The sequence below is a fragment of the Vidua chalybeata genome, chromosome 4 (genome assembly GCF_026979565.1).
Source record: "Vidua chalybeata isolate OUT-0048 chromosome 4, bVidCha1 merged haplotype, whole genome shotgun sequence".
Lineage (NCBI taxonomy): Eukaryota > Metazoa > Chordata > Aves > Passeriformes > Viduidae > Vidua > Vidua chalybeata.
The window spans coordinates 32,180,506-32,207,045 of NC_071533.1; the positions used below are offsets into that span (position 1 = coordinate 32,180,506).

General features: G+C 36.3%; 1 protein-coding gene across 1 annotated transcript in view; it reads left to right on the top strand.

Annotated features, from left to right (window-relative positions):
• Positions 1-26,540, top strand: part of RAPGEF2 (Rap guanine nucleotide exchange factor 2) — a 185,350-nt gene that overhangs the window by 61,086 nt on the left and 97,724 nt on the right. Inside the window, exon 4 of the mRNA XM_053940955.1 lies at positions 13,976-14,059. Coding sequence (XP_053796930.1) covers positions 13,976-14,059 — 84 coding nt within the window. The remainder of the gene's footprint in view (positions 1-13,975; positions 14,060-26,540) is intronic.

Below are 26,540 nucleotides of genomic sequence, written 5' to 3' on the forward strand. Positions count from 1 at the left end.
GTGGCTCTTGCTTGGTGATGCATGTTGTATTAAATGTATATAAAATTAATATATGGATGTGGGATTGTCATTTAGTCTTACTTCAGTTTTGTGAAAGTAGTAGTGATCGGATTTTCATGCCAGTGGTGCCAAACTGACAAATCTAACGTGGTTTATAATTAGTAGGGATGTGCTCTAGTGTCAACTCAGATTTACAGTAGAGAGCTGAGAATTGTAATTGCCTCATTTATGGAAGCAATTAATTGAAACAAAATGTTTATCAGATTCTTTGCTACCCCTACCCCTAAAATGCATAGTTGTCTAAGTTGTCTGGCATTATTTGAACATTTAATAATACAAATATTATACTTCTATGCCTTCTTTTGTATTTGTGGAATTTCTCCTAAATGGAGTGTCAGGAGGAAGATGAGATTGAGTAAACTCAAATGCTGGGCCGTGACCATTCAGCAGAGTTAAATTAAGGTCTAAAGAAACCCAGTAATGCTATGTATGGGAAATACACAAGGTCAAAATCTATAGGTGGATAGATAAAATCTATAGGTGGATAGACAATTTTAATTAGACCAATACAATCTTTATTCATTTTACACTAATTTGCAAGGGACCATTGTGCTGGTGATTTGTCCTTCTCTAGGCAGTTGGGTCATGTATCCTACGTAACAGAGTTTTTGTTTAGACACAGTATTTTGATCATTCTAAGCACTTACTAAAATTTGAATTATATGCTGAATGAATCCATACTGCTAGCTAACCATATACTCAATGCAGGCAAAAATTACAGGAAATATGTGCCTGAGAAAATACAATTCACAAACAGGAGATTGTGAAATCTGGGTTAACTGGAAGTGCATTTTGCAGTTCTTTTGCACTGATTTCCTTTGTCACTCCTTTCATGTGACTTCATCTTCACTTTGGTTGTTTGCCTGTCATTCCTATTTAGTTGCTTCTTGACATTTTTTCCCCATGATTTATTCAAAATATTTAATGGGCAGTTTGGCAGTTTCTGGATGCTAATGCAAAATGTGCTTGCTCTAGCATTTCACATCTCTGATGCAATGCTTAATGGGCTAAATGTGAAACTTAAAAACTCCATATTTTGAAACTAAAAATATATGTTCTGTTACTCTGAGCTGTAGCTTTACATTTTTTAATGAATAATTTGAGATCTGCTTAGTAAGAAAATCCCATGAAACCTGCAGTCTAATTTCAGTGTTCTATTTTTAGGGTAATGAACTTGAAGGGATCTTTATTTTTGTTTCACAATTTCAGCCTATGTGTTGAAGATTACTCTTCTAAAAAAACTGAATTTCAGTTTCACTATGTACATGTTTGGAAAAAATCTTTGAGTACTACAGGAGAGAAACAAAGTGATAGCCAGGCTAGGATTGATCCACTCAGCTATGAGGTGTAGGAAATCAGCTTGGAACATGCAACCTGGTTACTTTTTAATGAACTTACCAGAGTTATCACTTGATGCTCTTATTTTCATCATGAAGGCTAAAGTATTTAAAGAGCATTAGATTTTAACATTTTTGACTGCTTTTTAAATTACCACATCTTCCCCTGCCCCGTGATGGTATATTTGCATTGAAATCTGAAATTGGGTGCTATATCTATTAAAATAGCTGCAACTGTTGGAGCTGTTAATTGACCTGTGTGTTTGACCTCCCTGAGGCAAAACTTAATGTCTCAGTGCAAAAAAGCTAAATCTTTATCCCTAAATGCTGATGGGCAGACCAATGCAGTTGCACTGTTTATTTGATCAAAAATTTTTCATTGTGAAAACTGTGTCTGCTTTGTCAGTGGTATGTATAGAAAAGTAAGTTGCTATTGAGTCTATACAATGCTGAAAATAATTATGTGCATTCCTTACAAGCACAGCAATTATTTCATCCTATATTACAAAAACAAAAAAAAAAGTTGTTTATTTTCATAGAAGCTGTATAGATTTTTTTTCTATGACCAAAAGGATAAAAAGGAGCACATTGCTTAAAATTGGCTCATCTCATCTGCATTTACTTTACTATCAGCGGGTGTACATGGTAGTGACAAATTCTCAAACCCTACGGCCATCTCACTGTTTAAATGGAAACTGGGTTATTAGAAGTGGCAGTTCAGCTTGAGTTATTCTTCATTTGCCGCTCATTCTACTCTTTTCATTTGATGGCAAGTTAATGACAAAAGAGCTTAAAACCTGCAAAGCAAAACTTGAGAACTGAGGCTTACTTGACAGGCATATTTGTTTTGTTTTGGTGGTGGTTTTTTTGTTTTTTTTTTTTTTTTTTTTTTACTTGCTACTTAGATCTACTTAGAGATCTCATTCAAAATATATTTATTTTGGTCACTTAATATATGTTTTATCAGAAGTCCAAAGAAAGAAATGTTCTGTTGTCATATCTGCATTATAGTAATTCTTGATGTCTCCAACAGTGAGGTTCCAAATAGCATTTTCTTTAGAAAACAAAATTCCAGCAGACTTATGTTTTTACCTCTTTACAGTTTAACAAAATTTTTCAGCTCAAAATTGAATTTTGTGCTACAATGGCAGAGGATTCTTTGGCAATAAGTGGTTTGGATGTAAGCAAGTGCCTGTGTGTCTAATAACACAAACACCTCTTTTTCCTCCTCATTATTCATGTGAGGGCTGTTTGATATTTCTGTGTGTATGCATCAGTGGTGCTTGGTTTACTCTTTCTATAAGGAAACCTTGTATATTTTTAAGCTTCCCATATTTTCTTCACTAAGAATATTTGATAGGCAGAAAATATGTTAAGGTTTGCTGACCTGCAGTCTAAAGTCGCTCAGTAATAAAACCTGATGTTTCTGACTTGCCAGGCTGTAGCACAACACAGTTTTGTGATTACATTCCCTGTAGTTTGAGCAATTTAATTTGGAACTAACTTAGTTATTGCTTGTATTGTTTTTAAAAATTTGAAGGAAACTCCAGTCCAGGTTATTTTGAAGTGTGTTTTTTTTTTTTTAAGAGATCCTTCAAAAGAAGTCCTGATAGGATATATGCTTCTACCTCCCACATGTCCCTACTGAGAAGATTTCATTTTTGATTAAAGATCTTAACAGTAGATTACTTTGTAGACTACTGGTTGTGATGGTGGTGATTCCTAAAAAAGGACAACTGTTTAAAAAAGAGTAGTTATCTCTTGGACATCTTGAACTGAATTTTAGTATTAATGTCTCTGGCTGGAAAAAGCTCGTCTAATGTCAAAGTGTTTGTGTGCTTTTATGTAATTCAGTTTGCAACCTTTAATGAAATTCAGCATGGAGAAAGAAAAGTAGAAGTTGTATATATAAACTGGAGATTGGAGGGGAAAAATGTTGCGTGTAAAACGCAGCTATTACTGCAGAGAACATTCACAGCTGAAATGAGAAATAGCAAGCTGATTAGTTTCTGAGTTACTGACTGTGGTAGGCAGGTGTGAGACAAAAAGCTGTACAGTTATGTTGTGTCTTGATTTTTTCCTCATTCCCAGTTTGTCATGCAGTCTGGAATGAAAAACATCTACTTGTATTAAGACTGTAGTGTTTGTATGGTGGTGGAATGGGGAGGGAAAAGGGGATGAGAAGTGGAGCAGGCTGTAAAAAAGAGAAAGATATGTATTTTCAGCTGATTTTTTTTGAAATTTCCATGATTAAATTAATTTTTCAGGTCTATTAGCAGTAATATCACCATCCAGCCTTAGCCAAGTTTTCAGAATTACGTGACCATGGCAAATCACAAGACCTAAACACATTAGTGTTGGGCTAGTCATGGAGCCTTCTCCAGGACTGGCTTGGCTCAGCCATCAAATCCTGAAACAAAGAAAGTCTGGAAAGGGAATAAAGGAGCAGAACTTCTTGGTAGCTACTCAAACATCAGTTGTTTTCTTAGATGAAAATGTTAATGTCTTTCGTGAGGTAGAGAAGAATGTCTCAAAAATGCTGCAGGGCAGTAGGTCTGTGGAAGGACAGGTGAGAAATAGATCTGTGAGTAGTCTTTTTTAAGAGTGGGAATCCAAGAGTCACACTTTGAAGTCCTACAATAAAAAGTGGCATTTATCAAATTCACAGTTCTTTTACAGTAACATATTGCCCTAAAGACCCTCAGGAGGACAGAAGCAGTGCATGTAAACCAACAAAAAGTTATGCAAAGTTTCTGCATAGCCTGACTTGAAGTGTGACAAAAGTGAGCTGAAACTATCTTCTTTAGCTATTCACACACAAACATGCTCAGAGAATATTCTAAGTTGGAAGAGTCTCACAAGGATTGTCATATCCATCTCTTAAGTGAATGCCCCATATAGGGATCAAAACCACAACCTTGGCATCATTAGAACTCTGCTTTAGCCAACTGAACTCTTCTCAGGGTCTCATGATTTTTAAACAGGACAGTGCTGCTGAGACTACCTTACTGAAATTGTGTTAAGATGGAGTGCTTTTATAGATGCAATGTCTGTGGTCTATAGCTATATATGTTTGTATCTTACAGATAACTTAAGAAAACTTAAGTCCTAAAAGACTGCAGAAAGGAATTGCTAGAGAATCTCCCAAGTAAGAAGCGATAAGAAGAACTGGCCTCAAGCTGTGCTGGGAAGGTTTAGGTTGGATATCAGAAAAGATTTCTTTACAGAAATGGTTGTCAAGCACTGGCACAGTCTGCCCAGGGAAGTGGTTGAGCTGCCATCCCCGGGGGTATTTAAAAGACGTAGATGTTGTGCTTGGGGACACGGTTTTAGTGGTGAACACAGCAGTGGTGGGTTAATGGTTGGGCTTCATGATTGTAAAGATCTTTTCTAGCCTAAATGATTCTATGATCTCTGGGTCAGTATCAGAATTTTCAGGTGGATCTCAGCAGGCAATACGTGTATTCATTCATGCTTCTTCTATATCCATAGGCTTCTGTGGAAGTTCTGCAGCAGTACATTTAATAATGCAAAGAAGTTCTGCAGCAGGGCTGGCCTCTTCTGTTTTGTCCTGAAAATTTTCTTAAAGGTGTATTGTGCCTTCTGATATTTGGGCAGTTGCCAAAATATTACTGGGATACTGCCAGTTCTGCACTGCAGTAAATCAGGAACCTGATTCATATGTTGTGTTGTGGATATATTTTCTGTGGGGAATTTTTAGGCAATGTCTATCATTAAAATAAACACATTCAAGGACTTGGCAGTTGTATTTGTATAAACAGACACTGAATCAAGGCTTCTTAATAGTATCAGTGATCAATGGGACAGTCTGTTGGCTTTGCACAGCCAGTTCCAAATTTGTGTTGTTGTTTGACCTGATTTTGAGACTTCCTTGAATGATGACTGAAGTAATGTTTTTGCACCTTCTTTACTGTAAATGTTTCACTGAAAGCTGTCATATTTTTGGTGTAATTCTGAGAACTTTGAGGCACTCAAAGCTTTGGTTTTGGAGACGCATTAGAAAGTTGTAAGATATAAGAACAGATTTGTCTGTCTTGCCTTCAGAGTGTTTTGGGTGCAAGATCATTTTATTTTGCTGCTTCTGTTATTGTTTTCTGGTGATTAGGAGACTGTAATTTTTGTTCTGAATTTTTCTTCTGATATGAAGGGCTAATTTACTGAACAAGTTTAATATCAAGTCTTCAATGACAATAGGTCCATTAGCTTGTGTGCATGTATTTGTATAATGTATTTATTGATTGCATGTTTAATCCACTGTCTTAGACTGACAGGCATTAATGACACTCTGTAATAATCTCTAATTTGACCAAAGTTCTTGTTTTATTTCACTGATTTTTATTTCAGAAGATTTTTTAATATCTCTGAGATTTTTTATATCTCAGAAAAAAAATTACAAATAACTTAATTATTCTAAAGAAAAATATACTTCTGATTTTTTTTTTTCCATGAATATGGAGGAATTGTTTCTTGTGGTCCATTCTTCTGCATTTCCCATTGTTGCTACTAGGAATCAAGACACAAGTTTTCATCTTGTATCCAACTATAATCATGGACGTAACTTGAAATATGCACACTGTTTAGTGAAAATCAGAAGTTCAAAATTCTGAGTTTTCAGTTTTGTTACTGAATAATTTTAACTCTGTCTTAAATTTATTCTTATTTCTAATCTTCACTCTAAATATAACTTCAATACGTTCATATAAGAAGAAAAGTATTTCAAAATTGTGTGTGGCTGATGCATCAATTACCAATCTCTTTTACTTCTGTGTTTGGGCTATACCTCTTAATGTGATCAAGAGCATCCGAAATGCTCTGGCAGATGTCAGGTAACTGCTTAACTGGCTTAATAAGGAGATTAGAGGCAGTGCTGGCAGTGTTAGTAAGCAGTTTTCTGGTTACTCTGTGTTTGAACACTACAGTGCTAGTGGGCAGGATCTTCAGGCAATAAGATGTCTACCTGAGAGAATTGTTCAACTTAGACATGTTTGACATCCCAAGGTACCTCAAGGCTAATGTCTAATTCTGGCAATGATTATTCAGTTAAAACAATAAACTACCTATAGCTCTCAGCATAGAGAGGATAACCAAAATGAGCAAAGAGAAACAGACAGATTAATCTGCTGGAACAAGATCCTATGGAGCATGAGCTTGCAGAGCAATGTTCTTTGGGATTTCTTCTTGTGTAGTGCTTAAATGTCTGAAAGAGCTCCCAGTTCTTACACATCAATTTCTATTGTTTCTGCTTCTCTCAAGTGGAGACCTGGGAACATGAGCAATGTCTTTGGAATTACTCTGCTTACTTTCTGGAGTTTATTCTACTCTGAACAACACTGAGTACGATGACATGAAAATGTAATAGGTGCACCTTGGTTTGTAAGTTATTTTATCAAAACAATTACAAGTGTTATAGATTGTAGGATGATGATATTACATCCAGTTTAAATGTAAATCTTGAATGAATCCTTTAGAGGTTGGAATTTTAAAGAATTATTGTCTCCATAAATCAAACTAGCTTTTTCACAACTAAGAAATTGTTCTTGCTGAATTCATGACCTTTTTATGACGAAGCTTGAAAATAGCTCTGAATGGAAAGAAATTCTGGATATTGAGGATGACTTAAGTTAGGGGTCCTTCCAGCATCTGGAATTGCTGGAAGACTAGTGTTGGAGGGAGAATGACTCCTCTGTAGCGTAGGTCTCAGTATAGACACAAGTGTAAAAGGAATATTAAGCAGTAATTATATGGAAGTAATTTCCATGCTTGTTTCCACTGAGACCTGCATGCTATTTAGCTTTTTTCATGTGCTGTTTTAAAGGAGATGGCTGAGAAGCCAATGACCAAAGGTGGGCAGAAGAAGAAAAACTTTTGTTTTGCATGTGCTTTCAAGTCCAGGTGCTGAATTTTGCACTCAAGTGATGTCTTATTTGACAGAATTAAAGCATGTTTGACAGCTGTCATCACAAAGAACTGCAAATTCTTGCTACTGTACCCACTTACGATGATCATTATCCCAGTTGAACCTGAGTAAGCATGTGCTGTTCATTCATTATTACAGAGGTTTTAGTAGTGCTGTGTCTCATTTTGATGACTCTATCATAATGAGAATTAAATGGATTACTGTTTTTAAAATCTAGCTATTTCTAAAGAAGTCTTAAAGAAAAGTGATGTATCAGGACCTGTTAAGATAGAGGAAGACACTACAGATGGTTTAGATATTTGAGATTTATTCCTTCTTTCAACAGGGTGATCTTTATTTAGCTAAATATTTTGGAGGGTTTTCAGCATCTTAAGTAATCAGGAAATCTAAAAGCTAAAATTGGAACACCTGTGCTACTGTAAACAGATGCATTACAGAATTTATATGTGTGGTGGACATGTTTTCTTGTGAAGAATTTCTTTGATATGCTCTTTGATATGCTATAAATATATAATTCAGATATATAGTTACAAATGTGTAGTTGCAAGCATGTAAGCACTGCTGATTACTTTATATAGAAATAAAATATTTGTAATTAGAAAATAAAGCTTTGGTTTTAAGTAGTGTATATGTAGCTACTTGCTGGTCTGGTAATAAGAAGCTGCCTCTTATCGGGGTATAAATAGATCATGGCATGAAGAGTTTGATAGAAGTGCTAGAGACTGTGAGAGAGCCTGGAAACTTCTTGGATTTTGTCAGTCTTGAGATTTATAAGCACTTCTTGATTTTTGAACTTTGTGTGCCTCTGAGGTCTCAGAGAAAACACTCATATGCTAAAACATGTGAAAGCCTCAGTCTGAAAATACTGTCTAAACTCATCAGTGCTGACAACCCAATGATGTCATAGGCCATTGCATAATTGCACAATTGAAGTTTCCAGACAGAACAGCTAGTATCAGCTATGAAGTTTCTTTGCATAGTTCTATCTTCAGTTTTTTGTGTGATTTTCAAAGCAGAAAGGCGTCCTGTCTGGCTGCAGGTTGTAGTTGTGTTAAAGGACTACGTCAAGGAAGCTGGACAGGGAAACACAATGGGAAGGCATTGCAATCCAATTTATGACTTTCCATTTCTAGCTCCTGAATTCCTGTAAGTCAAGTTCTCTGGCATTCTGGGAAATTATATATAGATTCCTCAGGAAATCCTCTGCTCTAGAAAGTGCTGTAATACAAAAGTCAGGATTTCAAGGAGATTTATTCAAATTTTGTTCAACTAAAGTTCAGATTATGAATAAAAACTGCACATTGCTGGCTATTTTGGTATTGGCTTTCAATTTTGCACCACTGTAAGGTTGCTGCTAGAACCTGAATATTCTGAAAATTTATTAGTAGGTAGCTCTATCATAGTAGTTACAAAAGAAGAACATTAAATCTTGGTACTGGAGTCCTTTTGTTGTTTTTTCTGCAGAACACAAATCTTATTTTCAGGACTGAATGAGTGTGTATTGATTTTGTTGTTGTTACTGCCCCTAATGAGTGACTTTGGGGTTGACTTCGTTATGATTCTCTGCAGGATAAATTGCTTGTGCCATCTAACTTTTGTGGCAATAAATCTTAATTTCTGTAACTAGGGAAAGTGGATATCTTTGCTGCTTTTGATAGGCTGTATAACTTTTAACAGTCCTAGGTTTCATCCAGATAAATACCCAGAACAGTAGCTGAGCTGAAGAAACATCCCAAAACAAACAACAACTTTCCCCCAGTCTTAGCTATTTGAAGCAATGTATTCTGTCACTTAAGGCTAAAATGTAAAGTATTGCCTGAAAGGGTCTTTGTATGCCTGCTTGGAAATGTACATGTGTCAATAGTTCCTGATTTCAATTATTTCCACTCCCACTGTGCATATGGCCCTGCAAGAGTGGAGGGAGGGAGCAGAGAGGAATTCAAAACCAGAAAAGAAGTGCTGTTTGCTGGGTTAGGTGAGCTTTGCTTTCAGCCTGATGTGGATCATGGAATCATTAAGGTTGGAAAATAGCTCCAAGATCAGAGTCCAACCATTAGCCCAGCACTGTGAGGTCTGCCACTAAACCCTCTCCCCAAGGAGATCTATACATTTTTAAAATAGTTCCAGGGATGGTGACTCAAGCATTTTCCTGGGCAGCTTGTTACAGTGTTTGACCACCCTTTCAATATCCAACCCCCATCTGGCCACAGCCTCCCTTCAGGCAGTTGTAGAGAGTGATAAGGTCTCCCCTGAGCCTCCTTTTTTCCAGGCTAAACACTGCCATCTCTCTCAGCTGTTCCTTACAGGACTTTGCTCCAGACCCTTTACCAGCTCCATTGCTTTGTGGAGCTTTCACTGCACTTCCAGTCTCCTTATGTGTGACAGCTGCTGCTTCAGTGGTTGTGGTGGTGCTGGACAGCAGTGGCATCCTTACTAAACAAGTAATAGGAAAGATCTTACCTCAGCAGATGTCTTTCCTTTTTACATCAGCTTGAGTGACAGGTGCTATGGACCTTCCCCTTAAGTCTCCTAAGCTGAAAAAACCCCCATGTCTCTTGAAGGATGCCTTTGTGGAAAGGTCATCAGCATCAATCCTGCTTTGGCTAATTACTGATGAAGTGCTTATGTGGACTTAATGCCCTACTGCAAACCGAGTCAGGGAAGTGTCCTGTCTGCAATAAAGCTGTTAAAGAACAATTTGCTCTTGTCTCTTTGGCAGTAGAAATATCTTTAGGATAAATAAAGTTTCTAGATTCTTCTGTGGGCTGCCAGGGGGAGGCACTATTCTAGCAGTGAAAGAAAACTTTACAATTAGGCTTATTTTCTAGAATTCAGTTTTAATGTTTAAAATACAATGTAAAATGTGAATGCAAAGAAAACCTTTCAAATGTGAGTCTTCTCTATTGGGTAAAATGGTATTTGCATGAGTCCTCAAGTGGTCTGAAGAAGTACTTTTATAGTTCAGCATCTGCTTCTTCTATAGTTGCTTCTGTCTTTCATGACAGGCACAAAAGTCCTGAAGAATGCAAATGCATTGTTGAAGAACAAATGTCAAGCATAGTACAGAAAACATGGAAGCTTGATTGAAAGCCACATGATGTTTGAATAGGATTGTGGAAAGCCCAGAATCCTTAAAATGAAAGAATTGCACGTGTTTCTTGTGACAGTATTGTCTAGCAAAAGCAGGCTGCCAAATGGCTTTGTTGAGGCTTAATTCTAATCAACTGGGAGTATAACAAGTGTTAAAAGTGCAAGAGTTAAATATATTTTCATATGAAAGGAATAGATCAGTGTTTCATTTGCCTTTTTTTTTTTTTTGAGAAAAGCGTGTGGGTTCTGGGGAAAGAAATGTGTTTGCTATACATGTGGGATTTTTTCAGATGTTTTGCTCAAGACTTTATTAAAACACTACTAGTTGTAAAAATGAAGAGAATTAATACCCTATCTGTGTTCTTTGCTCTTGAAGACTGTCTTGGAAATATTTATGATGTTTTGGCTGACAGTGAAAGTTTTAGAAGAATACAGAGTGTATTTCAGGGAAGATACCTTGAATGCAGACATGTTCTGTAGTAATATTCCACTGCTGTGACACAGCAATATTGAAGTGTTTTTTATTTAGATAAATTAAAGTGTTGAGTTCAGTAGATATGCATGATGCAAATAGCTTAGAGCTTAGAAATTCTCAAATGTAACTGTAAAAATAAAGCTAGTTATTAAGTACACATAAAGCAAAGGGAAAACAAGTCCAATTAGATAGTATTCCTCAAGTTTGATTTATTTTTTTAATCAGTTCTTTTAGCTGTCAAATGAGTAGATGATTCATTTGATTATATACCAGGTGGATAAAGTATGATGTTCATGACAGATAAGTGAGAAGGAGCAACAACTTTTGAAGAGCCAACTTGTAGAGAAAGAGAATAAACCTGTGAATTGCTAAAAAGAAGAGATAAAACTGAGTTGGACAATTAACTGAGTGAAGAGTCATGCTGTGTGTGATTAAATAAGAAGAAATCAAACTGCTGCAGTTGAATGCATAATCATTCTAGGTGTTTGTTAAGTGATTCAAAGGTATATTCAAAAGTAGCCTTAAGAATTTGCATATTGAACATATTGACAGATGCTTGTGAAAGCCAGTAGCTGCTTTTCTCTTTGAAGTTAAAAGATATCCAATGAGAAAAGATAACCGAAGCCACTTACAAATAGGTGGTTTGAGAGAGGATTTCAAAAGGTTAATCAGGTCTTAAAACGAGGAAAATAAGAGCTTGGATGTTAGTAGATTTGTGAAAGTTAAAATACTTTCTCTTGGCTTAATTTTTTTTCTGCTTCAATTATTTTATCATTAGAAATGCCTTTCTCGAAGCACGGGAAGATCTTCTAAATTACTTTTGCTTTAGAATTATAAAATCTGTGGCCCCAGGTTCTGTTCTGTCATATTACACTTCAATACTTGGTCAAACTGCCAGATCTTAGGAAAAAGAAAGAGAAAAAAACACCCCCAAGACCACAAAACTTATTATGTGATAATATAATGTGCTGTAATCCACATGGAAAAAATATTATTCACATTGTAGTACAGTTACTTCCCAGGTATTTGGGAAATCACTTTGTCTATATCCATTGCTGAAAATTTCTATTTCAAAAACTTTTAACTATGATAATTAGTCCAGATTATTTGTATGTAGAATGACAGATATTAAAGAACATAATGAAAAACCTAACAGACCTGGAGTTCAGCAGCAGTGCTGTTGTATACCTGTCAGCATAGGATTCGTGGGGGAAGAAGGAATGACTGTGTAACTTAACTCAGGTGCAAGTTAATGTTTTTAAGAATTATATTTTTATTGGAAGTGCTGGGTTTTTTTGTGTTTAACTGCTTTAACCTGGTTCTCTGCACTTATGCACAGTGTTGATTTTTCTAGACCAACAAGTCTGAGGCTGATACAGGCCTATGTGAGAAGCAAGCGAGGCACATTTCAGAATAGGCAGCTTAGAACACTTCAGCTACGTGAATCAAAATGCTGTTGTTTTAGCTGTGGGACTTTGTTATTGCTTTGTTTTCTATGGTCTATCAGTATAAAGAGGTATTCCTGAAATCTTGATTTTGAAGATATTGTCACAAGATATTGTCTAGTATGTGTGGCTGACCATCACTTCACTGGTCAGGACACGGGCTGCTAGAAAAGAAATATAGTCTCCATCTTCTTGTTCAGTTCCTCTGTTCTTGGCCATAGATTTTGTCCCCTCAGTTTCCTCTGCTAATTTTCTATGTTTCTGTCTTTTTTCTTATGCTAATATTATACAGTGGAAAATGAAAATGGAACATGTTTTTAGATTGGATGGTTTGCTCTCAGCTCTTTTAGGCTTGCACATTTGTTTTGAGGACTTCTGTGTATTTACTTCTTAAATTGCAGTTCTTCAAATGAAAAATACACTGCTAACATGTACATTGCCTACTAAGATTTAAGATTAGATTTTAATGCTATGCTGCCATCATTTTTAAAAGGTGTGGGCTGTTCTTACTTGAAGTAGACCTAGTTGTTGCTAACGACTTGAGACATATAATTTAAAAAAATGAAGGTGCTACAAATTTATTAAGTAATCTGCATCTCTTAGTGTCGCTAGGGATGTGGTTTTGCATAAGAATGCTCATGCAATTCATAACAATGAACTCCATTAGTCTTGAATTCAATTAATCTGTTTCTCTGGAAGAAGCAGGAGTGGTGGAAACTGAAGTACAGTAGAGAGATTCTCAGCACTGACTGTCAACATGGAATGAGATTCTACTGCAGCTATTTCTAGTAGCCTTAATCTATTTTATTTTCCTGTCCAAAGATTATTTGAACTCACTTATCCAGAAAGAATCTAAGCATATGAAAAGGATTGTATTACTCAAGGAGCAACATCTGAATCTACAGTAGAATGAACTGTGCCTGGATGACAAAGTCTTCCTCATCCACTTCCTCTACAGGTTGAAGAGAGGGGAAGAGAAACTTTTTGCCCCTTTTGTTGGGAATTTATTCTGGTGCTGGGAAATGATGTGAAAGGGGCAGTACTTAGCAGCAGCAGATAATGATGACTGGCAAATCTGATGTAGGTTTACTATCTGTAAATATCTCTTACCTTGTGGAAAGGCATGCTGATGCAGAAAGGAAAATTTTTGTCTTGAAGAAAGGGTTGAGAAGAAGATGGCTAGTATTGGGAAAGGATGCCTTTATTTATAGAGGGAAAGATGCTACAGCTCTCTTCAGCAAGAACTGAAGAGCTGTTATTCTTTTTCAATGCATTTGATAGAATACAGTGCAGTATATTTACTGCAGCTTGGCTTCCTTTAATCATTTACAGTTATATTTAATTTGAATTGGGCTGTTACCAAATGGATAGATAGATAGATGCTTTTATAAAGTCAAGTAAATGAAATTGAGCATTCTAATAATGTATATATTTACACATGGAAATTAGAATAGTTTAATGGAATTATTTTTTGAATAATTGAATTGTGTCTTCCTTCCATAGTTTGGAGCATTTTTGCCTCTTTGATGTTCTTTGTAGTGCAAATTTGGTGCTGCTGTGAGTAATTTAAATCAAGTGTTTTAAACTGTGTTATCTTTTTTTTTTTTTTTTTTTTTTTTAATTATTCCAGCCCTGATGATATTGGTACCTGTTGGTATATCCTGCTGTCTGGTTCAGTCTTCATTAAAGAATCCATGTTTCTTCCAAGGAGCAGGTATGTCAGCTATGAATATACTCCATTCTATATTTTAAACATAAATCATGAGATGTAGAGAACTTTTAGAATTAAAAGGCAGTGGTTTATATTTAATGAATCACAGAAGAACAAATCTAAACACACATTTCCTGCCTTTAGTAGCTGTTTCATGCCCATAGCTAGAATTGAAAGTCCATCTTCGTGGACAGTTATACACATGTGATGCAAATGTTGTCGATTTAAAAAGTAAAACCACTAAAAACCTGACAAATTGGAGTGAAGTACTGAGTAGTCTCTTCCTGTGAGTAATCATATGTCAAATTATAGCATGCACTAGAATTTGGATGTGGCTATTTCCTTTACTGCACAAATCTTTGGTGCATGTTTTAGTATATGCTTAGATCATGTTACTGCTGCTTCTGTATAATGTTGTGTTTCATGCAAATGGATTTTCAATGAAGAGCAGTTTCTTAGATGGAAAAAAAAAGTGTGAGTGTGAGGTATTCAACATTTATATTGCTCCAGTAAAAAAAAATATTTTGAGCTAGGGAAAAAAATGCAAGTGATGGCAAGGATTTTAGACTAAAGTGACTAAGCTTGATCGTTTTAATGGAAGCAGAGCAGAATTATTTTAAAATGCTGGTTATATGCATATTCATTCAGACCACCATAAAAGGCTGCTTTGAAATGTATGGCATGTAATAAAATTTGTGAAAGGCAGAATGAAAGAATGACCCATCTCTGTTCAGCATCATGATAATGAAAGAACTGGAATTTTTTTTTACATTTTTAAAAGTTGGGAAACCAATTCATGGTTAGTGTTGGTTGTTGTATGAGATATTATATCTTCAAATCTGCCTTCCAGTGGGAGAGCAGTGCAAGTCCTGGGACTTCCATTTGATGATGGTGGTGTGTTCTTGGTGAAACTAAGTATCTTGTGTCTGTCAGGTACTGCTCATAAAAAGGTATATAAGATGTGCCATTGAATAGTTAACGCTGAAGTTGCAAAACTGATTATTGGAAAAAGTAGCACAACAACAGATTATAGGAGCACTACTTCTGGCAGAGTGGAAATTGTCCCATATGTCATCCATGAGCAGGCAGTGCTAGGACAAAAGCTGTCAGAAAGTGCTACCTTTAGGCACCAGGATATCTGAATTAATGTAGGGTGGCTGTGTATAGTCCGTGGCAAGAATCTTCTGTTCCTCTTAAAGCAATGCTTGTGCCTCACTCACTTGGGCACTTGTAGAGAGGTGAGATTTAGTAAGATAAACAATGAGCTTGAGACACTTCCTGGTAGAATGAACAGAAAATTACAGATCCTGTGGCAGTAAGCAGAGCATTAAGCACTGTTCATGTGGAGAAATGTTTAAAATGACATCTGGGACAGAGTCTAATACCTTAGTGAAATACAGGCATGGAATTTGTGATACAAAGAGGTTTTATAGTTGTGGATGAAGTTAAGTAGATGTCAAAGCTAGTGTGTGGGGAAGCAAAGGCAAGAAGGATGATTTGAAAAAGATAACTGAAGTCCATGAAGGCAAAAATAAGAAACTTTAATTACATAAGATAGAAAGTATTTCAGGAGAGTAAAACCAGAGTCTTTCTAGTGAGGGCCTTTGTGCTTAGAAACTGTAGTCATTGAATGGTAGGTGAGTGCCATTATTAAAATTAAGGGCAAGGTTAATCAGGATTTTTTCTTTGTAAATGAATAAGTTGCAATTGGGCTTTGGGCTCAATTTTAAAATTGCATATCCATGAATAAGAAATTTGGCAAAAGTGAGAGGGCACCCAGGTTAAATTTCTGATTTGGAATACTGGTGGCTAATAAATTATTTATGGATTGATTTATTTAGTAAAAAAATGGCTTGAGAAGAAAATTAAGTTTTCCAGCTTTACTTGTACTGCCAGTGAACTGCTGGGAGAGAAATAGCAAACTGCTCAGTTATACAAGCCAGGCAGAAGAGAATGATTGGCAGAAATGCTAAAGTAAGGTTTTATGATGCTCAGAAAAAAGGGAGTGAAACCTACTGAAAAGGCTGCTGTCCAGAAAGAACTGATAAGGTGGTATTCTGGAATCTAAGCAGTAGTGTCAAAAGTGGACAGAAGACAGTTACTGGATAAGTGTTTGCTGAAACTGACTATTTGCATATACAGAGAGTAAAAACCTCAAGGGCCTTTTTGAGCATTGCATAATTTGTGCATCTCGATGTCCTATTACTGCTGAAATAAACTGGCTATGGTTTAGCAAAAGGAACACATCCTCATGCATCACTGACATCAAGTGATAGGAAGAGACCTAAATATTGCAAAGTAAGATCATCTAATTTTGATTTTGTTTGTCATTTGAGTAAACTAAATTTGCAATAGTAAATGAATATTTACACTATTTTAATGTGGGTTTTTTTTCAGGTTAATCCAGTTTATCTTTGCCCATCTAAAAAGCCACTAGGATATTTTTTTGCAACATGTGTAGCTTGTGATTAAGAGAGCAGGATGGATCCAAGAAGTTTATGTAGGAGCAATCAAATATGTAGAAAGCAAGAAGTATGTTCCTTTATCCAAATCCAATTGACTCAGAAAATTCTCATTTCCCTAACTTTCTTTTCCCACAGCCAAATGTAATTCACCCCTAAGCATCTCCCCATCCAAAACTCCTCATTTTTTTCCCACTTTAAAACTATTCTCTGTTTTTTGTCAGCCTGCCCCATGCACCTGCAGCAAATTACTTTGGACAGGTTCTCTGTGCTGCTGATCCTTGCTCAGACTGAGGGCTTCCCCATGCCTGTCGTCCTGACCTGCTCAAGCTCAGCTTCACTGAATAATGGCTGACCAAATTTAAAATGAGACACATATTGTCATCCTACCAATTCCACCCCTACCCCAAACCCTGAATTTCAAGAGCATTTGCTAGTTTTTTTTTGGATTTCACTCTTTTGAATGAATATCTTTACATGCCAGAACAAAAGTAGTATCTCATGGTTATTTAGACAGACCTAGTGGACAAATCTGCCTACAAATTTGCAGGTTTGTTCTCAGTCCTGTGCAGAATTCAGCTTTAGTCTTAAAACTTCATGGCAGTTGGATGTGAGTCTGTAATGAACAGGATAGAGGGCTGTCACTAGATTTGAGCTGACACTTGCAAGTACCTTAGTGCATTTGACTGCCTATGCTCAGCATATTATTTGCATTTGGGTCCTCTATTAGCTGATTTGCTTGCATTAGTTTTAGATGCAACATCCTCAGACTGGTTGGTGAGGAACACTGGAAATGCTCTTTTGTTGTATATGTCATGTCACGTAAATTTAATGTATTTCTTTCTTCCAAATCATTCCATCCATGGCTTTCATTTCTAGTGTTAAGATACCATTTAAAAGTCTTTCATTAGAGAGTCTAGGTTTGGCAGATAGTTAATACATAGTTGGAAAAGAAGAAGGTTTTAAAAAATAACCCCTTCCCCCACCATAAAGATATCTAAAAGATGTCTAAGAAATGACCACCCCCCTGCTTTTGCACTGCTGTGGCTTAGGAACAGCACACTCTAATTTAGTGCCCCCTCTCAGTGAGAGTCTCCCAAAGCAGATGCCTCTCACTCCCCTCCCCTCTCTGGTGGGAGACACAAAGGCAGAGATCATGTGTTGGGATAAGAACAATTTACTGGAAGCAGCAATGAGATAAAAAAATGGACAGTAACAGCAGCAATACTACTAAAACCTATGGAAAGAAAAAACAGTACAGCAGTCCAAAATGAACCAGCTTTGTAGTGTATGAGATATGGCCAAAGAGATACCTGTTGAAATAGTTTGAAATAAGTGTCCAAGCTGCCAATTTTTGACAAACTTTTATAATGCACTGGATGACTTGTAAAATTGCTTGTAATTAGCTACTGGACAAGTCTTTAATTCCAAATTTAAAAAACGAAGTTGTTCAAGATGGGATATTGGAATACATGAAGTCCTAAATTGAGTATTTAGCTTTGGAAACTTTTAATATCTAAACTGTGTCTAGTGTTTGTTTTTTTTTTTTTTTTAAATAGCATGAGTTTAATTTTATTTCCCTGTTGTAATACAGTTTAACTTGTATTTATTCAAATTCCCAGCCATCAGCTAACAAATAGTGTTCATAAGATAAGGCTGGATTTTATGGTCTTTAATTTATTATTTTCGGAAAATATACAGTCCACAGTTTTAAGGAATTGTGCTCTGAACAATTAAAGCTGCCATTTATTTGGTGGCATAAGATAAAGCTTTATCTTGTTCTCCTGTTTAATTTCTGTGAATTACAACAGTGAAATTGACAGTTTAATATGAGGAAGATCATCCCTCTTCACTTCTACCCCTTTCTCCCATTTTTTCTATTAATATTTGCAAACTTCTTCATTTACTCTAACATATCAGGCATCTATTATGTTAAACGAAACATTACTTAATTCTTTCCTCCCACCATGACCATCAAACTAGCACAAATTAACGCTCAGTCCCCTCATCATTTCCTCTGAGCATCTGTACCCTGAAACAGTTCATATGGTAGAATGAGGTTTATGTATGAACTCCAGAAAATAAATGAGCATAAAATGCAATTCCCTGAGGGCTGTCCTGGCTCTCCTGTGTTTTCACATGGCCACTGACAGCAACTATGTGACAGTCCCTCAAAATGTGTTTTGGAATGGCCTCTAGCTTGCCATGGCCTGCTGCATGCTCTCACCACATTTGGTCTTTTGCTTGGACTTCCCGTGTGGTTTTGTGTACCAGAGCTTTGCTTCTAGTGTAGACTCCACCGGGTTCTTTCGTGTTACGTAAATGGGAGCTGCAGTACCAAAAGGTCTCCTGGGTCTCCCACAGCTCACCTCGTGCCTGCTCTTGGCCTCCATGACCAGAGGATGCAGCTGTCTCTTAGCAGCAGCAAAATACAGAATTGCTGGGCAGTTTTTCTCAGTCTGTTGGCTCTGGTGCTTGGGGATTTCTGCTTTGCTCCTAGAATGCTTCCCAGCCCATCTGGGTAGTGTGTGCTGTGCTGCTTGGGCATCCCAGTGTGCTGACTTGCCACCCACAAACCAGGCTTTACACTTGGTTTTCACTGCTTGCTCATCTGCTGCTTCCTTGCTGCAGCCTCTTTTCCTTCACTGCTGCTGCATCCAACCAGTTCTCCCCTCACTGCCTCATGTGGTGATGCAGAGCTGCTTTCCCTTTGGCAAGTTCACAGATTTTACATACAAGAGCAATTATTTAAGCTTTTTCCTCTAATTAAAAGATTTAAGTTTTGAAGTTGAGAGAACATCTGTTTTTCACTATTTTCAAAATTAAAAGGGATATGTGTGTTTAAATATTGATGGTTTAGCCCTCTGGTCTTTCTCATACTAAAACAACTTAAAAAATGGAATGGAATATCTAATCATACTGGAGAGTCATTGAACAAATTATGGACTTCTTTTGAATGTGTGTAAAGCAATAGCAAAACTCAATTTATGTAGAAATGTTTTGTCCTCATCCAAGTGTATCCTCATTAACTTACAAAAGTAACATTTCAGGATAAAGTTTGTTAGGGATTTTGGCAGACTTTTTTATTTTGACAGGTAATGAATGTGAGTGTAATGGTGCTGGAGCAGAGCCCTTGGCTATCTACATACATTTATAGAGCTTTATGTATCTGAAACATACTTCCTAATTTTTGTGCTGTCTGAATCATGCTGTTTTGTATGGTTTACATATATCTAACTGATGGTGTATTTATATTCTGAATAGAGAATTGCCTTTGATTGATCTTTTTGAGTAAGTAAAATTATGCTGACAGCTTTAATCACAATGATAAAATCCTTTTCTCAGTATGACTCATATATTTGCAACTTAGTTTGTTAATAATGGCTATTACTGACTGACACCTATGAGATAACAGAATGAAACTGGGATTTTAACTGTGTGTGATCAGTATACACAAATATTTAAAAGGGATTTTTTTTTTCCCCTAAGCAGGAAACAGAGTTTTAGAACAATGGACTTGTGGGAGGCTCAGAACTGTACTTTTGGGAGCTGCTAGTTTAGTTGTTTAAGCTGCAGAGGGAGTTGATCTAGAGCTGTGTGGAGCTTATTTAGCTTTTTCCAGGTTGTGAGTTGCTTATGGCTAAGGATTTGCGGCATTGTGATGGAAACATCAAGACCATACACTGGACATTCATAGAGAAAAATAACCTCCCAGGTTATACTTTCAGAGAACATCTGTTTAAGTCTAAGAAGTTACTTGGAAGTGTATGCTTTGGATTTAGTTTGTCCTTGGAATTCTGTCTTGAATAGCAGATTAGAGATAGAAATGCTGCTGGATTTTCCTGTGACCTGTTTGTTGAGTTGGTATGTCTGTATCAAGCTGGTGGTGTTCTGGAGCCATACTCATGATTATCTCTAAGGGCTGGTGGGAAGGCATAGAGTGTGGTATTGTGGGCTGACCCCTCTGCTGCCTTGTCCTCTGTCTGCTTTGAATGCCTGGTTCAACATTTCAGTCCCATCAATTGAAACTGAGGCATGAAGGAGTGTGATCTTAGGGCTTAATCTAGGAAAGACTGAGATCATTAGCTGAAGGAGGAAGCTGGAAGTAGTAGTGATGTCAGTCCATTTATGACTGTGTAGCTATCATGAATTACTCACAATGAATTTTAAATAGACTTTGAGAAATAAACACTAATTGCTTTGTACTGTCTGCATTTACCCAAAAGACTGCATTTGTCCTTTTGGATGGACACACTTACTGTTACCTGCAAGCAGAAAATTAGACTTACTCCAGCATGTGTGACTGTGATTACTTATTGAGGCTCAAATTCCTAGAGAAAATAAAATCTTGCTTACAAGAGGTGCCATTTTACTGGGAGTGCCTGATCTGGCCATCTACGTTGAATTTGCTAATCTCCTGTTGGTATCATGGTCAGTGCTACCAGTGGAATCCAGCACTCTCTCGTGTGTCATTGCAGGCTTCCTTGTGAGGTGCTGGAGGAGCTGGAGCTGCCATGGGGCTGTGGCTGAGCCCAGCTCCCTGAGGGCTGGCTGGCAGGCAGGGCATGTAGGGAGGGTTTCAAGTGAGTCTGACTTCATCATTTCGGACACAGTCAGCTCTGGCTGTAGCTGGATTAGCTGAGCCATAAATTGATGGGCCTTGTGATGTCACCTGCTATTTCAGCAAAATTTGTGATTCAGAGCACAGGCTACATGTCACCCAAAAGTGTCCTTAGAGTTTGGAAAAAAATGGTGTACAGGTTTCTTTGAATATGAATACTTAAAATTATTTTTACAGCTAATTTATTCTTTATGCCATCTATCTTCTGTTCTGCTGAGTAACTGAAGTGTTTATTGAGGTCTGAAACTAATCATGACAGTATTTGAGGTGTTGGCAAATAGAAGAGGAGACAATTCCTAAATGATGAGATTGGCTGGTGTCTGGTGTTGTTCCTGTCATATTTCAGTGCTACTGGAATTTTGTTTTTGTGAAGCTGATAAAATGTTAAGGGACTTAATCTATTACACTGGCATCTTTTGAAAACAAAAATAGAAATTCAGTGTGGTGTGCCTGCTGCTGCCAGGCTTTCTTCCAAGTTTGTAATGACAAGATAACAATGAAGCTGAAAGTGTCAAATGACCTGAATAGGTTTTCAGTGAGCCTGAGTTGTTTTGGTTCCTCTTAAGGTGAGGGAGGCTTTCAGGGATGGAAATGCTCATGGTAGGAGAAAAGCAAACTTCAGGAGCTCTCATACATGCAAACCTTATACCAGTTTCTAGATGTGTGTACTCAGAGCTGCAGACTCCTGTCTCTTTCAATGCAGAAGACCTGACGATGAGCTTGAGAAGGTCTGGATCACCTGCCTGTGCTCAGGGGCATTTGTGGAATGTTCAGAACAATTTCATATGCTTTCCATAGGGGAGACACCGTTAATTGGTGGTGCAGAGCTTTCAGATTCAAGAGATCCTTGGGTTTGGTTTTTCATTGTTTCATTCATGGTAATTGTAAGCTGAGTCGAGATGACACTTCCTGCCACTGTCGGTACATTTAAAATAAGTAAAGAAGTTAGGCTTTTGTTACATTCTGTTTTATTCACTTCAGTGGTGTTTATCTTCTCCATTGAAACTGAGGGTCTGTGAAAATACTTAAAAGTTAAGTGTACCTACTATAATGAAAAAATGGCACTTGTGATATAGAGCCTAGAAACAAAGTACACATCATTATAAATCCAGACCACTGCTTTTATGGAGAGTTTTGCCTGTGAACCAATTTAGGTTCTTTTTTCATTTACTTTACAGATTAAGTATAATGAAAATTTTTCAGTGAGATATTGCCACTGTCAATGAAAAACAAAATCTGAGGTCACACGGGCAGTAAATTTTATCTGTGTGAGCATTAATGTATCTTAATAGCTCAAAGTAACTGAAAAGGACCATAAGGAAAAAATAAAATAAGCAGAAGAGTTTAGCAACGTAGATTCATGGGGCATAATTTTTGAGCAGAAAGACAGGAGAGCAAAAGAGAGAATCCTTTAAGGTAGCTGATAGAGGCAATGTAGTCTTTGATAACTCTGACTGATACCAACTCTCAGATCCCATTTCTTTACATCCTAGAAAGTTTGGGTTAAAATTTTGATGAATTTTTGAAAAAATATGCTGGAATAGTGATGGGGTTTTTTAAAGCTTTTTTTTGTTATTATCTTCCCCCACCTGCCCATCTGGGTGCAAAAAAGATTAAATCCACTGAAAACATTCACTTTTTGCCTAATGACATTGTAGTCTTATTGTTGAAAAATTTTGCTGCTTAGTTGATTGCCTGGTTTCTAAAATGTGCTGCAGTAAAAGCTGGTCTTGAAACAATATGATTTCATTGTTGACTCTTCTTTTTAGCTTATTTTGTGTCTCACTGGCTAGAGGCACCTTTCTAATTCCAGCATTAGGGTCTCTAATGGAGCATGTCACAATTTGAAGTCATTAAGAGGAACATCTAAGCAATCTTGTTTAAATTTGCTTTTGCTTTTACTGCTCTTCTGTGCATTATAATTATGTGAAATATTTTATTTCAATAGTGCTCATACTCATGTTTTCTTTCTAAAATTTCAGTTTTGATTTTAATATTAAAAAGCTGTTTTCTGAAATAGTAATAAATTGCTTGCATACAAATGGGAATGTGAAAAAAAATTGAGAACTCTTTTTGAGAAATTACATAGGAGAAAATTCTCTGTGAAATAAAATAAATGGTTATTTAAAAGTTAAATATGGATCAGGGTATCCACTACTGTTTGCATTGTTAATTATAGGTATCTATCTGAAGAAAATTGTTGCCTTTTCACAATGGATATTGCAGCTGGTGAGGTGTCCTATTATGTAATCGCTTCCTTCTGATTTAAGATTTCCTCTGATTTAGTTTAATAGTACTTAAAGTTTTGGTTAAATAGTACAAACCTGCAGAACATCAAAGCCCCCTTCAGTTACTTGGGAAAACTGCATTATAGGGTTCTTGCTGGGGTCAAAAGGAAGACCCCGTTTGTTTCATGTGCTCTGAGTCTCTGGACAAGTTTTAGAAGTGTAATGAACTGAAGTAATCTGGTTATTGCGGATCTCAAAATAACAACTAAAGGAACTGTATGCAAAAATAACATAAAGAATACCAAAAGGAGAATTTATACCCATGTGGAGAGAGGGGACAGAGGACACTGCCTTTTCTTTGCCTCACGTGAACCTCTCGGGATCTAAACTTTCGTACACTTAATTTTGCTGAACGACAATCTTGATAAGTGGAAGTAATGATGTTTACTTGTTTATTTGGAAGACTGTAGAATACCTGAAAGGAATTAGAATTATTGCCTTGATTCTTAGCATGGTTCCAGTACTGTAATTCTTCCATAAATGGTCTTTTTAACAAAATGTTGCTCCATATTGTAGAAGATTTGAAAATGTCTGAGAGTTTCTTTCAGTTGATACTAAAATTTTCAAATGTTCTGAAAAACAAATCCAGGGATACAAGATATGGTATCACATTTTAAGTGAGGAATAATTTATTTTTCAAATTATAATAGAAATAGCTAAAACAAAATTATCACTACTGCTCCACTGGTTTACTTTGTTTATTCATTCACAAATATACAAATGTAACTTAAATACATCTTCTCTGTACACTAATTTATGGAAACTTGTTATTGAAGTAATGTGTACAACTTCCCAAGTGAATGAATTAGTTGTATTGAATGAGTTGAGCATGTAAGTGTGTGTGGAAAGTGTCAATATATATGATCTTATTTTACTTGTAAAAACCTAGATGACATGTCAAGTTATTTTAGTAATTTAAAAAAACCTGAAAATTTGTAATACCTTAATCATGAAAGTCTCTAGGGGGACTTAAAAATGCATATTATGTATTTTTCAATATAAAAAGTCTTCATTCAGAAACTAGCATCTAAAGTCTTTGTATGACATTGGAAAAATCCTCTGCTGTTTTAATGAATTTCATGAATGTTAATAAGCCAAGCTGTGTTTAGACAAGGTCTTGCCTCTTAAGTAATGTTTTCCAACAACTTCTCATTCTTTGAGACCATTATGTAGATCTTGTGATGTCACAGCAATCTCCATGGCAACACAGACGTCATTAACATGAAGCATAAGCAAAGCTGTCTTTATTCAAACCATTTATTTATTAATTTATTTATTTGAAAGAATAAGATAAAAAGTAGGTCAGGAAAAAACCTTTCATCTTTGAATGTTTTCTGAGATAAAATAATATGAGAACTTCTAATTTAAAACTAAAATAAGGGTAATTTTTCCCAAAGAAGGATCTATTCCCAGGTGTGCTGATGAGGTATCTGCCTTTGAGCTTTCTGTTCTAGATAGGTTGCAGAGCTGAACTGCTGCAACAAGCTAAATTTGTTGTTGCCTCTACTAGTAGGTTCCATTTTTGTTTGTTTATATAATCGTATATTTAGTCTGTGAACACAGGTCGTGAATTCAACAGAAAAATGCCATCAAAATGTTTCTTTAGTGTAGTATATATAAAAGGGTTGTAAAGGAACATTAAGTGGTATTCTTGTCTGAAAGGTATTCAGGATCACCTGCTACTATGAAGACCCTGAACATTTACCCTTTCTACAGTAGATTTGCAAAACAGTTAGTTATTCTTAAAAGTGCTTTTTCAGGTGGGGTTTTTAGCCATTTTTCAGCTTAATGCTTTAGTTTTGATGTTACATTATGAAAAGATAAAGTGAAAAGTAAGATATTTGAAATGTCATAAAATTACTTTATTTTTCTACCTAAACTAGCCAAACTTGCTACCATATTCACTCTTGTAACCAGGTAAAATTTTAAAATTAACCTCACTTTTCAAAACAATAGTCTGTTCTAAAAGAGAAACTGTGTAAAGATCACAAATCACATGTTTCAGGGTTGACTGAGAGGACTTTCTATGGAAGCAAACCTCTCGAATCTAGCTAATTTCAAATTATTCACTGTGTGTTTTCAGGAACTTCTTTTGAAGTGCTTTCAGTAGTCAGCTATAAATTAGCAGATTAATGCAACCTCTGATCTGGGTTGCATTTGCATAAGAATTAAATCCCTATGAACATTACATAGATAAAGCACTATAGTCTGTAATCTGTAAGGATGCTAACTAAGTGTTCAAAATACTGAAGAGGTTCACTAAAGTTTCCAGCTGGAGTTTATCTTCTACACATTTTTAGCAGGAATTATTTAAAGTGTTAATTTACTATGAATGTGCTTATTCTATAATTTTAATATGATCTGATTAGTCATCAAGCATTCTCTCTGTCTGTTTGATTGGTTCTTTGCACCCTCCTGTTGCAGCAGCAGGGTTATTATCCTTGGCACCATGATTCCTCTTTCCCCACAGACAGCGGGTGGTTTGGGTCCCAAGTCAAACAGGGAGCTGCAGTGATGTCTGAGGCTTTTTTCTCTTGTGAAACACTCCTCCCAGGTATTATTAAGTGGTGTGTACTTAGCTGTGATATCGCAAGTGAGTTCCTTCCCTGACACATGAGCTGTTGTATCTGAGACTGTAAACATCTAAGCTATCGTATGACATTGGATAAGCCTAATCATCCTTATCCATGGCATGCAGTGAGCTCATGTCTCCAGGATTTGCAAGTAGTGACAGTTCTGCAAATGCCTCTTCAACTTGCCAGCATCTCAATTTTCTTTTCAACTGAAAAGCATTTCTGTAAAGTGGCTACTTGCTTTTGCTGAAAAAAAAGCTATAAATAGAATAACATTGTAGGAGTTAACAAGTTAAAAGAAATAAAACCTAATCTAGTTATTATTTTGATATGCAGATGACCACTACATTTTTATTAAAAGAAATAATTATTACAAGTCAAAAGCATCTTGGGCTTCCCTTGCATCTTTACTTGCTTTTCCTAAAAGACAGACACTAATTCAAATGAGAATCAAAGAAGTCAACCTATATTATCAGATCATTTGATGTTCTGTATAATGATTCCCTGTCTTTTAGTTGGCAAACTCTTTCTTTCATGATT